We start from the raw sequence: 14,916 nt of genomic DNA, 5'->3' as shown, positions 1-14,916 counted from the left end.
TATATATATATATATATATATATATATATATATATATATATATAAATAATTATCACATAATGCAGTGAAATAGAACTATTAAATGTTGTAAAGCGTTAGAAAAAATAAAAGGTCATCTGACTGTTGTAATTTTGATATGACATTAGTTAAAATATTATTGGATAATGTCTTGTCCCGACAGGTACTTAAACAAAGCGATACTGTATGATAGAGCGAAAATACTGCATCTAACATTTATGTTATATATTTATATCATTTAAAAATCACGAATTCAATATGTGCAATAGAACTGTTAAAAAAATAAATGGTCGACAGACTGTTGCAATATTCAACTGACATTAGTAAAAAATGTTATGGAAAATGTAGTACAGTACTACGTTTTGCATACATTTGTGAAACGTCCTTTACAACAGTTTTTTTTCCCCATCCAAAATGATGATGGTAAAAATAATTGTAAAATGTAAAAGTGGAGCCCAAAATAAATATTACCACAATTGGCAAAAACAATCTAGAAAAGTTATATTCACTTACACACACTTAATAATTTCATTGATAAGTTCACTTTTAAGAAATATCATATAAAATCCATATGGTTCCAAGAAGAACGAGTCCACTACTTCGGCAGTATTGGAGATTTTGTAGGTAATTGCGACTAATATGTATAACAAATAATTCCCAATTTTGATTTTCATAGATTTAAAGAAAACATTTGTTACTATAGATCATACTGTATGAATGGATTTTGTTTTAAAAGGACTGGTATATGAATGGATAACAAGTTACCTGGATGATAGAAATCAGCATGTGCAATTTACTGTAATACCAAAAAAATCAGTTCAGCTGAAGATACCAAATAGGATCCCTCAAGGCTCTGTGCTTGGGCTTATATTAATTATATTATATATTAATGACAGTTGCAGTGTTTCAAAAATGTTTGCTGCAATGGAGTGAGTCTTGAACAACTTCTGATCTTACTTACTCATGACTTAGTTGAATTCAAAATGGCACAAATGATGCATATAACATATAATGGACAACTTTGCTACAGTGTCCAGAAGCTTTTCGCTATAAGAAAAGGCTATTATAGTTTGAAGGGACACAAGCGATTTCAAAAAAGTGTAAGAACTAACATAAGCAGATGTGTATCCCTGTGAAAGATGCTGAACTAGAACTAGTATTTGGTATGATGTAATAGAGAACAAGGCTAGGACTTGTTAGGTTTTTGTGTTAATCATATAAACTGTGATATCATTGATGATGCCCCCCCTTTTAAATTGGGTTTCATTATATTTGTAAATTTCCTTTTATGTTATGTTTTGAACCCTGTAAAAGATAACTATATAGAAAGTTATTTTTACTAGAAGTATTTAATTTCCATTTTACAATGGTCCACTATAAACACCTTTTTCTAATACCTATGTTAGCTGCTATGGCCTGTGCACCCCTTTTTGTTTTAAAATTCAGATACCCACTCCAAAAAAATTAGAAAACATGAGTCAAAAGCACATTTCAAGTTTTAAAAAAAGGCAATCGCTGCAGCATCTTCTTGGACTGAAGTCTGATATGAATCCAAGGAGCTCTCCTCTCTTTCTCTGTCCCCAGTAGCTGTTTGTGTCTTTAAAAATTACATTGCAGTTTCTGCAGGTGATGAGGCCAAATGAGATCCTGTATGTTTCTCTGAATTCTGCAGAGAAATTTCACAAACACAAAAAATAAATAAAAGCAAGATGTAAAAAACATGTGTTGAACATCCCCCTTAAACAAACAAAACATTCATTTTCGGGTTGGTATAAATTGGTTACCATGACAATAAAATATTGTTCCAGTCACAAGCTCTTCTTGATTAATACTGGATTTAAAACTCAGACATACCTCTGTGATGAATAATTGACTTGTTATTAGTTTGCATATGTGAGACAACATATGCATACTCGCTGCTTTTGGTGCATATGCCGCAATAATATGTTGGATAATGGGCACTGGTGTCTGCCCATCTCTATATATGGTTGATGGAAGCAGAGAACAAAACAAAATGAGGAACATGTTATTTTTACACACAACTGAATTTAGTAAAAAAAATCCATGATATGTGTGTTTTGGCTCAGGGGGTGTATCATTTGTTGCAAATAAATCAAAATGTTCCAGATAAAAGCAGAAATAGGAGGCTAGCACAACTGCTCAGAGTCTGCTGAGGTAGGCGCCAGCTTCCTCAAGACCCAAGTGAGGATAAGTGGTACAGAAAATGGATGTGTGTATGTGCACTGCATAGTATGCTAGATGCATCAGTATCCTTCTATTAGTTACTTGGGTATAACTATATTGTCACAAGAATGTGCCTGGAATTACTCTAGATGGTTATTTGATTGACATTAAACTTTAATCTGTTGAATATTCATTTTGTTTAGAATAGTTAAAAAAAATATTTATTGGCTGATATGACACTTACATGGTGGATGATTTTCCAGCTCTATTGCTGGCTCTCCAAATTCATAAACTGTCATGTTTATTTTCCAAATTCATTGTCATGCTTAACAGTAAACAGATTCAGATGTATTATTTTCACACTTCAATTTATCTTGAACAAAGGATATAAACGCCCCCGTCCTACATCCTGATATCAGACCCCTCTCGCCAGATCATGCAAAGTATGATCAGCCCTGTCCCATGCTGCAGGACTGACTTCACCACTGCAAATTAAGAAAAACAAAAACAAAAATGCACTTTGTGTACTTTTTAAACGATGTCTAAAAAGTGCATTGCATTAAAATAGAAATTCATAGGTAACCTAAGGTGGATTGTTTGGTTTAGTCTGTTATCGTTGTAGCTATATGCCGCCCTTCTAGTTTTCCACAAGATGCCAGTGTTGTCAAGCACTTAATAGAATGTTCCAAGACTATCATAGCTCAAGTCGAATTTTGTTAAAATTGCTATTGAAAACAGTTTTCTAAACTGATAGTCAGAAAGAAAACAAGTAGGTTTATCTCCTGACAGAAAAAGGCGAACCTGAACTGATAGCTAGAATATTACGACGGACCCAATATAGAGGCTGTTACGTTATAATGCTGTCTAAATGTATACTTGCAATTAAGATTCAGCCTCGAATGTAATACAGAAGACCAATACCCCTGTTGGAAGTATCGTAGGTTAAAAAAATATCACAGCACACTAACAAAGAAAAATTCCTCACAAAGTAGGCGTGCATTGTGTAGAAAAAAAGCTCACAACTAAATGCACATAGGTTTTCTCACAAGCGCGAATTCTGGGTACAAATCTTTTTATGTAGGCTCTCTCAATGTTCTGCAACAGCACTTCATGAATAGGATAGATCACGTTTAGTAAATTGATAATATAATAAGAAATTAATGTATATATATATATATATATATATATATATATATATATATATATATATTAATTTATTATTATATTATCAATACTATATATATATATATATATATATATATATATATATATATATATATACATATATATACACACACACAATATATAATGCATACACACTGTAAATGCGACTGCGTGTTGTATATACAAATGTGAGAACGGAACGCCATTGTAAAACGAGCAGCACCTGTACAACCGGAAGTAAACATTGTGAATAAACACTGAACGAGGCACACACAGAAGAAACAAGGATCAACAACATAAGAACTTACAAAACGAGAAGAAAGTAGTTTCGGCCACAGTAGGAGCTAAATGGTTGAGGAACATGCATATGGCATACCAGATGGAATTGACATCAGGTGCAACTGATAACGAGCTTGGGCGCGTTCTGATCAGCCGCTCGTGCACGCGGGAGAGTCTTTGGAGGTGAACCGCTTTCCTCCCAGCCGGTGTTTTTAAACAACCACGAGCATGTGCTTGAATGAAGTTCAAGTCTTGAACTTTTCTTGCTGCTCTGCTGGACAGACTGGTGTACAATCCCCCCGGTCAGAGAAACTCTTTTGTGTGTGTGTGTGTGTGTGTGTGTGTGTGTGTGTGTGTGTGTGTGTGTGTGGGTGTGTGTGTGGGTGTGGGTGTGTGTGTGTGTGTGTGTGTGTGTGTGTGTGGGTGTGTGTGTGTGTGTGTGTGTGTGTGTGTGTGTGTGTGTAAGGATGGCTAAAATGAAACAATGGACCGGATCCAATCAGTTGGAAGGATTGATTCATAAAGTGAATCGAACTTTTGAAACTTTCGAAACATCTTACACAGCGATATCTAGTGACTGAATGTAAAATATCACATTCAAATTGAACAGTGTTGTAACTCCCGAGTAAGTAAAGCACGACTTTTTTTTACATATGACATTAAGTGTAAGTACGAAAAAATAAATGTTGCAGACATAAGTAGGCTTGACCACTAGTGGTGGCGGTGCAAAATACACCGATGGACTGACGATTACAATTTCGTCTGGCTAGAATAAATAACGGGTTGACATTGACAGGAAGGAGGCGGGGCTCTGTGGCCCACCTCTAGGTTTAGGTACATGTCAAAACATTGTTTCAGTTTTGCCACCCCCGGTTTTTTGTGCACACCCAATTCCTGAAAGGCGACATAATGAATAATAATAATAATAATAATAATAATAATAGTAATAATAGTAATAATAAGAATAATAAAAATAAGAATAATAAGATAATATATTATCCATGTATTCATTAATAAATGAGACAGAAGGAGTCCAGCGTGTTTTCATATAAATATTTAATTCTGAATTGATATCAGTGTATTCATTGTATATACATGCAACACAATATGAATCATCACAACGAAACACTCCCATATAGGTGCTTAAAAAGTCTGTCACATTTTGGGTGTGAAACCAGATAATGAGCATAAAATACTGGACGAAACATGTATTCAACAATTAACAGAAAAACGTGATACAAATGTTGTTGATTGCTAGTCTTTTAAATAAGCGGGGATCTTTGTTCATGTCAATACTTGTTGCATCAGCTACTTTCTGGAAGCTCGATGAGCAGGACAAAATCATGAAGATCATACTAACAGTAACTTTCAAGTATATCTTCTCTTGCACAATGTATTATTTTAGCTGTTTTTAATTTGATGTGACACTTGTATATTCACAATCATACACACATAATTGATTTAGCATGAGCACAGGATAAAATGCTAAGTGACTGTAACTGTTGTTTTTCAATACAGTATATTGACATGCGATTGGCTTGTGACAAGACCAAATTGCCACCAAAACCTTCTGAACTGATGCACAGGATAGAAGCAAAAAATAAATAAATACAAATTAAAAACACCCTCAGCCCTGTGAATAAATGCACAAATGATATGCATTTCCTATGATGCGACAGAAGACAGATAGCAGATCACTATTAATATTCCACTGTTGCAAGAAGAAACCCAATATACATCCAGATCCATTCAACAGCTACCACATGCGATGGCTATTCCAAGGTGCAGACTGTCGGCCAGAAAACAATATTTTGTTCCTACCATGTTCTTTCAAAACACACGCCATCATCCGAATCGTCATGCTGCGAATAAAGTATTTGGTCTGCTTTCACACAGCTTCATTTGAATGCTTTTTGCGCATAATTTGTTAGTATCGGCTGCACTGTAATAAGCTCCCATGTGAGCCAATGCATCATCAGCTCTTTAGGGAACGCATTCATCAATATGCAAGAACATTTTTTGGTGAAGCATTCATTGTTTGTGTCTGTCCGTGATGAGGAATGCAAGTTCCCTTGAGGAAATGAAGTCAATGCATATCAAGATGAAATGTAGCGAAAAGCAAGCAAAAAATTTGCAGACCAGCAACAATTCATTCATAATGATTTGAAGGTTGCATTGGAAAAAAAACGTAAGAGCAACTTGCAAATGTCAACATCCTTCAGTCATCAATATGCATCTGCTAATTGGTTTTAATGGGGAAAAAATGCTTAAAGACTGGAAAAGTGGCAAACGTATTCAAACATATGTGCGAATGCATTTAAATGAACGCTTTTTGTGATCAAACACATTTTTCAAAGACTATTTGCTACAAAGACTGTAACAGCTTGCCTCGCGTAAAATCTTGTAATTAATGTAAAACCAGAAATTGAAAAACATTTTGTTTCCGAGACTGTTGGAATATGTTCCTTTAATAATGTGATTCCTTTCCCGTAAAAACCCACCATTGCACAAAATTCCGAAAATTGACTAAGGCATTTTTTTAATAGCCTTCTCAGAAAAAGAATTTTCTAAATTTTACATATGTTCATATGTTTACTTCTGCCCATCAGCACCCATACTCCAGCAATGTTTGCATGACCCTGTGGATGTAATTTGAACAGCCTAAGGATGCACAACAATACAGTGCATGGCTTTGCAAAGTGCCCGATTTTCCAATTTGTCAATGAGCCATCAAGCAACCCTTTAACGTCAAACACAAATGTTCATCAATGCCTGTGCCAGTAACTCTCCTCTAAATAAGGGGTCAATAGAACTGAGTCAACTAAGCTAAATTTCGTTTTAACACTTAAAAAAAAAAAATCAACCCCACACTTAATGCTTTAACTTGAATGCCCTAATGTATATGTATTCAAATAATTTTAGATTTGCACATAGTATTAAGAATGTTTGAACTTATTTTCTAATACGTTCAAATGTATTTGAAGTTACGTTCGATCGTATTTGCAAATACTTTCCAAAGTATTTATAAGCAAAATTTTAAAATGTTTGTTGTTTTTTTTTTTTGTATAAGTATGCTTGTCAACACTATACAGTTGTGACAATTGTTTTGGCTCATTAAAGGGAGCTGTTCACTAAAAAGAGCTGTTCAAAAGACTTTCTTTTGTTTTTTAGCTAATTTTAAAACATTGTTTTACACATAGAACACAAAAATTCGTAATACATCACAATTCGTGTCATTTGTCTTACTTTAAATGTTTGAGCGATGGCCGGGACATTAAATATTCTCTCCTCCTAATATACTTTGAGTATGTTCATTAGGCATGTTGGGAATTGTGCCAAACATTGCTCCAGCGCTAAAGAATTGTATGGCGCTAACAAGTTAAGATATTGCATGCTCCAGAAGTGAAGGTGGTGGGTGGGGAAGAAGGGTACGTTAGATTGTAATTAAAAGTATGTTCGAACCTACTTGTAAATATGTTTGAGCAGACTTGCAAGTATGTTGAATGGGTTTGCTAGTCAAAAATGTTTATATTTGTAGCTCCAAGCTTCTATTAAGAATAATAAAACAAAACGAAAAACATAGAGAACAACTCACACTCAAGAACATACTTACACACAAATTATACGTTAAGTGCTGAGAAAGGTATTATCAAATATAATTGCTTACATTGGCCTTACATTGTATTTTCATGAACTGGATTGAATTTGTGGATTTAAATTATAGAAAGTGTTACCATTGTAAAAATATTTAAATCAAACTTTGTTTGAATTTACATAAGCTTTAGATCTATTCAATTAGTTTTTCATTCACATAGCAATGGGATGTGCAGGAAAACAGGTGTGATGCTAATGTGAATAAAAGAAAAAAAAATATAATAACGTAAGATATTCCACTTGTCAGTTGGCAAGTGTGCCATGAAACATTGGCCCTTCTACCAAATTCTCCCATGACTCAATATTTTCTCCAGTGTCATGCTTTTGTGCACAATGGGATACAAAAGAATGGACAAAGAAATCAACGTGCATCAACACGTCATACACAAAAAGAGTTGAACTAAAAATTACTCAATTATTGGTCAAGAAAGGAAGGACATCATTTTTGGTTCAATTTGACTCAACACCCTGGACTGTTTTGCACAAAACCCATAAAATTGTGTTGTTTTGTACAAGAACATGGAAAAATATTGGATTTAGTATGAAACATTCCTGAAAGTTGGGTCCGCTTGACTCAAATATTGGGTCGTTTGTTTTTGTCCCATAACTGGGTTACTTTTAGCCCAAATGATTTTAGAGCGTAGTTGTCTAAAACGATGCCACTGATATAATTTGCGGTGGAATTACAATGTATTGCTTCAACGGCCGTTACAAGAGGCAAAACTGATTTTTGGTTTGTGGTTGACCAGACTCACAACAAATTGTCTTGATAACAATTTGGATCTGGCTACAGCAATAGGCTGTGCATCTCTCATGAACCCAATGAGCGAAGTATTGCAAGGTTTTGTTTTGTTTTTTTTTCGCATTCCACGAGCAACCACACTGTTAAGAAAATGATTGAACATCTCAGTCAAAGGGTCTCAATGAAAAGTTCATAAGCAGGACTTAAAAATGATTATGAGTAAACATTAGCTTTTTTTTGGTTCTTTCTCTTAAATCAAACATTTGAAACGTTGCTTGCTCGTGCTGTTAAGTCTGTGGATACAAATAGAAAAATTTAGCAGTCATCATGCCCTCTCTCCAGGGTCTTGGTCCTCAAAGTCCCACGGACAAACGTCAGCCATTTTTGGAACGCTGCAGACTGCAGTTTTGTGATGCCGCTCTTTCTTCTTGTCAGTGGAGGTTTTAGTCTGTCCAAAACTGCTGTTTGAAGCTTGGCTCTCACAGGAGAGAATCTCCGCCCTCCTCGTTTGCATCCCTTCTGGGTCTTTGCTAGAGCTCCTCCGTCGCTCGGAGACCGGCCCGCCGCACTCGGACGACTGGCTAACACGCCTTCTCTCTGACGGCGGCTTGCTAGAGGAGCTCCGTCTTTCTCGGTTTTTCTCTCTTCCTTTCTCCTTCTCTGTTTTATTGTTGGAAGAACAGGAGCCTTTCCGTTTCTTCTTGTGTGTGGAAGGGCTGCCGCAGCTCTTCTCCTGCTTGGGTGAGGGCGGGCTGTTGTAATCCCACGGGCAGATCTCCACCATCAAGGACGGAGGCTGCAGTAGGCTTCCTGTGGATTTGGAGTGGTCCGAATGGAGTGCCTTGGGTTTACCGTCAGTAGGCGTGACACTCTTTTTGCGTCGGATTCTGTCTGGGGAAATGGACTCCGAGACTTCACCGAGCATGGGCTGCTCGTCAAAGTCCCAGGGGCTCATATCTGGCTTGAGTGGCAGAGGTGACCTGGGTCCGCGAGATTTTCGTGCTTCCCTGCTCTCCTCCCTTTCTCCTCCTTTATCTCTGGAGCGTCGTCTGTTTGAAGGAGACTGCCCGGTTTTCAGTCTCTGCTGAGACCGACTACTTTTGCCGATGCCAGAGCTGCTACTTCCCCTTCGACCTGTGTCGGTTTCCTCCGGGGCGATGGACACGTGCTTCTGTGTCTTGACTTCAGATGGTGTCTGAGCCTCTTCCATCTCCCAGGGACAAACCTCAGATACATCATACAAGTTTCTACCAGTTTCGGAGCAAATGGATGGCTGACTACCGCTCACCTGGATTCATGGAAAGAAAAAAGTTAGCATAAAAGGTCACACCTATTTACCATTTTCAAAATGTACCTGCTGCTTCATGATGCCCATTTTCATCGGTGTCTTGGAATATTCAACGGACTGGCTGACGATCATTTTGGGATAGTGTTCAGGAGTCTCATCCACTTCTGACAAAATCCGTCCTTCTTGCCCCTTCAGACCTTTTTTGCTGGCATCCTCCACACTCTGCGTCTTGCTGCTGAGCCCCGGCATCTTCTCCTTGGCGCTGGCGATCACGCTGAGGGACTTTTGCATGATGGAAGTCCTCAGATGCACAGGTTTTTTTTCATGCGTTAAGTTGTGAACGCTTGCGGACTTCCAGAAGAGTGGAACTGACTCCGTGGACTCGGCCGGTTCCATCTTTGACGGCGGGGCAACTGGTTCCAGCTGCTTTTTGCAATGTCTGCGGCCGATGAGGGAACCGAGAAGAGACGCTTCTCCGCCATTTCCCACTGGAGTCATTTTGTCCCCTGCTGCCGAGCCGCTTAGACTTCCAGTTTCATCATCTTGGTCACAAACATGATCATAGCTTAGAGACTTCTGCAAGCTTATGGCTTTGCTCTTGAGTGAATCATCACGAGATTTTCCTAAAGCAAATTAAACGAAAGATTCTTGGTGTTAAAGATCAGGCGCTAACGTAAATACGACAATTCATAGGATGATATTCGGAGTAGAATACAGTGGACCTGGAGTGCAAAAACAGAAACAAAAAACTTAAAAAGCAATAAAAGGCAATTGCAAACAAAAAAGCAAAAATGCATGACAATAGACGAAAGACAAATCAAAACTCAAACACAAAAAATAAACAACCCCACCAAAATTAATCACAATAAACCATAAACACATTACAAACCATTAAACACACCAGCAAACTCGTATTTTAATGTGTATTTGTTTAATTGTTTCGTTTTTTTGCTTGTTTTTGTTTGTGCTTACGTTTGTTTTTGCTTGAGAATTTCTGAGTTTAATCTTTTATATGTATTTTTTAAATTAATTTTCTTTAGTTTGTGATTTTTGATTTGTGTTAGTGTTTTATCTGTTGTAATGTGTTGCTTGTGTATTTGTTTTCTGAACTTGCACTCCAGGCCCACTGTAGCAAAAGTTAAATGGAAAACCGTTTGGATAAAAAAAATTGGTTTTGATGTAAAAGATGTGAGTGCATCTTACCATACTGATTCAAGATGCTCCTTTTAACACTTATTGAGGTATGTATGAAATTGTCTTTTACGGGAGAAATATATCATTGAAAGAAATGCCACATTTACAATAACCTTCAGACAAGTTCATTTACATTGTAAAATGACACACTCATTGTTTGATATCCCCTTGAACTGAACGGTACTACAAGTATATTGAAGTGAATCGTAATCCATCCATCCGACTTCAAAAATGAACCGTCCTTGAATTATATTGCAACCCAAGTATCAAGATGCGTATCGAATATTTTTTTTTTTTTATTGGGGAGATGTACACCTCTAGTTGTGTATTAGCAGCAACCAATTTAGTGGCTCGGATTTGTAGGTTGCCTTTACTCAGTTGCCACTGAAATATCTTGTCAAAAATTGGATTTGCAGCCTCCGCAGCGTGCAGTCTTATAACCGAATTTTACATGCACCATTTACAGGATGTCCACAAGGTCACTGTCTGTCTCTATTTCATTGCTAATATAGAGCTGACATCATGTAAGCAGGCAGCTCAATGTGTTTGACCACTTTTTACAACTCACAGAGTTGGAGTTATGGAACACATATCTTCTAGGAAGCCAAAGTATGAAATCATGTCCCTATTTAATTCAGCAACGATTTATTTATTTATTATGAATAAATAAAAGAATAAAAGAATACCATAAATCACAGAGTTTTTAATCGCACATTGGCTATCCAAATTATCCAAAGTCATGTCAGTGTACTGACAGCTTGGTCAGCAGTAATCAAGAATATTAATGATAAATAAAACAGGAATGGAATTTATACCACATTGTATATCACGTTAGTTGTGCAATATCTCAAGGCGCCTTGTATTGCTTTTATGCTCAATAGCATAGTAATAACACTGCACATTGATTCTAAAATCATTAATGAAGGCTTTGCTGGAACCAATTTGACTCGATGATTATTAGTTTGGATTCAATATTTTGAATATTATTCTTTTTATACAAATCCATTTTTTAGATGTCCAGGGTCAATATAGCATATCATTTTAAAGAACATAAAAGACATACTTTAAAGATGCCTGCAATGAAGCCCAAGCACTAAGATCTCACCGTGCAGACTGGTCTCAATGTGGTTTCTCCTCAAAGTGCTGCGGTTGCTTCCATGTTCACTGCCATCTTCTCGGCTACACTGGCGATGTATGTGCATGGTCTCTGGGATCTCTGTGATTCGTTTCATCAGGGTACGACCGAGGCCCTTTTTGGAATTTCGTTTCTTTTGGAGGTGAGGGTTGTTGGCGAGCATCTTCTTGCGTTTGTAGACTTCCAGTTGGGCGTACAGTTTTTTCAACTCATCCTAAGAAAGGGAACTGTGGATCAATCTACATTCTGTGCATACAGTACTGCAAATTTCTACTCTCTATTTATGATGACCATCTATTATGAAGTGAAAATTGCAATACATGCTTTTTCCACAAGGCTGATCGGTTAAATCCTTACTAGGCCTGCAGCTATTCATTTTTTTCAGCATTCAGATATTATACACAAATTTGTTATCAAGTACTGTATTCAGATAAATATAAAAAATACATTATTTGCTTTGTGAAAAGCAATTAAAAACACAGAAGTCCCAATAAAACATATTTCAATTTAATTATGAATGACTAATATCATGTTTTGATTCTTTGTTTTTTGTTTTTTGTTTTTAACTTAAACTGTGTTCAGCAACACACAGCTTAACACACTGCTAAATTTTGATGTATGTGCCAGCTCAAATGGCACACTCGTCAGCAGGATTTATTAAAATGTGGTGAGTATAAGGCTTTCAACATCAAAAGTCATTTTGTTTTATCACGCCAGTTTATGTAGTTTATGTAGAGCACTCAAGCATTGCTCGCTAGATGTACCTATAACAGAGCCCAAGCCAAGTAGTAGAAAACTGATATGTCAATATCAGTGAAATAAGGTAATTTGTAAGACTCCCGAATTGAGAATTGTACATGATTTTACAACAACTTTGTGCTATTTGTATCCGGGGACAGGACCAACGGTTGCAGTAGAATAACCGCTCAAGCTATTATGCCATGACAAGATGCCAGTAACAACTTCAAAATAAAAACCTATCAAGAGATTTGTGACCTTATATTATTTGGTAAAGTGAATTTATTTTGAATTTGGCCTTCTCTCTGCCTTTCCGACATGTTTTATTGTCTCGCTATTGTTGCTGCAATTGACTTGGCATTTTTTTTCTGACCTGTTCACTAATAAACTGGAATCTGGGGTAAGGAAAAAGGCCATTCGTGTTATTTTGAAGCGAAAAACTTGAATTATTCAAGGACTCGTTTCAGCCCTATACATAAACTATTACAATTGCAAATATATCATTCCTGTGACTTTATTCAGCATTTTGAAGTGTCGAAAGGATGTGAAGGCAACTAGATCAAACGTGTGTTTCCTCACCCGTATTTCCTCAGGGTCCAAGCTATGCTCGCTCCAGGCTGAGGTGATACTATTGTTGAGGTAAGAACCAGATCTTCCAATGTCCAGCTCCTCTTCATAGGCCTCAGTGGCAATATCATCCCGAGCCTGAGTCCCCTTGGACAAGAACTAAGACAGAGAACTTAGTGAAACCCAGCACACAGTTCCAAAGAAAACAAAGAAAATGTTTTTTTTCAAGGAGCTCTTTGTGTACGTGCAATTATTTTGTCAAATGTACCGTGAAGGTAATCTGAGGTGTGATGGCACAGAACAATCATTTCCTGCAGTAAATATGTTTGCAAGATGGATATTCGGGAATTAATATAGTTTCCTGTCAGAAACTGAATTTGCTCTACTTAGAAAATTGAGCCATTTCTGCCAATAATTCTAAACCGCAGAATAAGGAGAAGGCCACAGACATTAATTTATTCAACATATGAGATATGTATGTATTTCTTCAATTAGACAGTACGTCATGACAGAAGCTTGAAACACAATGACTGCGGAAACCTTTTATGCGATCTGACCTTTCCACCAGAAATGCTTCATGCTTTGTCATGCATAACTTACGTAAGTCTGGTGGGTCTGGTCTCAAGAGAATTTGAACTCACGGATGGTTGCATGATGCACCTACATATGTGAGCTAATTATACGATAGCAAATCAACTGTTGGTCTACTGCACAGGTGTCAAAGTCAAGGCCCGGGGGCCAGATCCCGCCCGCCAACTCACTTTTAGTGGCCCTTGAAATGTTGATTTGACTTCAGGTTTCTGACTAAAATACCAAAATTGCAAGTTGCCTTTAACATTTAAACATTTGGGGGAAGAAAAACAAACATTTTCTTATTCTCCAAATCTCTTTTGAACAGTTTTTGCTGACTTGTGATATCAAATCTTGGTAAATTTGTGATCAACACACTTAAAATGTATTTGAATTCACAGTCATTCTGGCCCTCTGAAAGAAACTATCACTACAATGCGGCCCAAAATAAAAATGTGTTTGACACCACTGGTCTACTGCATGTACTGGTGGCCTCAAACCATTGCCTCCAACTGCTGAGTGGTATTGACAAAAAAAAAAAAAAAAAAAAAAAAAAAATATATATATATATATATATATATATATATATATATATATATATATATATATATATATATATATATATATATATATATATATATATATATATATATATAAAAGCCCCTTTTGTGCTGAGAGGTGAACAGTGGGGTCTTCAAATATTCGCTAGACATCGCAAAACGTTTGGCTAAATATGATGTTCAAAACTAAAAAAACGGAATCCTACTAACAAGAGCTGCGTAATACTTGATATTTTGGTATTGATCGATGCTGACTAGTATCGTCAGTACTGATACAGAAGTGCTTTTATGATGGTATTTGTAAAGAACTTGTCCTGTTAATAACATGCTTTTTTAAATTAAACCCTTGTTGAGTTCTTAGCCATGCCATCATATCAAACTTGTACAAATAGCATGATTAAAATGAACCAAAACAATCAAATGAAAGAATACACGGAGGCAGGCATAGAGATTGGAATCAAAGTAGGACTGCACTCAGGTAAACCAGAAACTGGAATGAAAAACATGTAAAAAAACAATAAACTGTGTTCTGAAACTATATTCAAAAATAGTGAAGACACAAATGCACAAAGTGTGTCCCATATGCAAGCACTGAAAAGCGATTATGTGAAGGAACCATGAGAAACAAAAACATAAATAAATGCATGTAAAGATTCAATACTAACTCTCTGGTCTCAATACAATACCGATATTAACTTTAGTATTAATTTTAATCGAAATTTGACTGATCTGCGCAGCCCTACCACTAACATTGCATCAACCTGCCCTGGGGCTAGTCAGGTAAGTTTGAATTTTAGATAATTATTCAATCTTTTCAGTTTCA

General features: G+C 36.5%; 1 protein-coding gene across 1 annotated transcript in view; it reads right to left on the bottom strand.

Annotated features, from left to right (window-relative positions):
* Positions 1–4,684: 4,684 nt before the first annotated feature.
* gpr158b (G protein-coupled receptor 158b) overlaps positions 4,685–14,916 on the bottom strand; it is a 58,369-nt gene continuing 48,137 nt past the window's right edge. Inside the window, exons 10-13 of the mRNA XM_088430229.1 lie at positions 12,976–13,122; positions 11,629–11,872; positions 9,396–9,952; positions 4,685–9,329 (exon numbers count right to left, since the gene is read on the bottom strand). Of these exons, the coding sequence (XP_088286355.1) occupies positions 8,367–9,329; positions 9,396–9,952; positions 11,629–11,872; positions 12,976–13,122 (1,911 nt within the window). The 3' untranslated portion in view covers positions 4,685–8,366. The remainder of the gene's footprint in view (positions 9,330–9,395; positions 9,953–11,628; positions 11,873–12,975; positions 13,123–14,916) is intronic.

This window comes from Hippichthys cyanospilos, chromosome 12 (assembly GCF_059441005.1).
Source record: "Hippichthys cyanospilos isolate Australia breed blue-spotted pipefish chromosome 12, RoL_Hcya_1.0, whole genome shotgun sequence".
NCBI lineage: Eukaryota > Metazoa > Chordata > Actinopteri > Syngnathiformes > Syngnathidae > Hippichthys > Hippichthys cyanospilos.
Note: the sequence above shows the minus strand (reverse complement) of the source record. Positions and strands in the feature narration are given on the sequence as shown.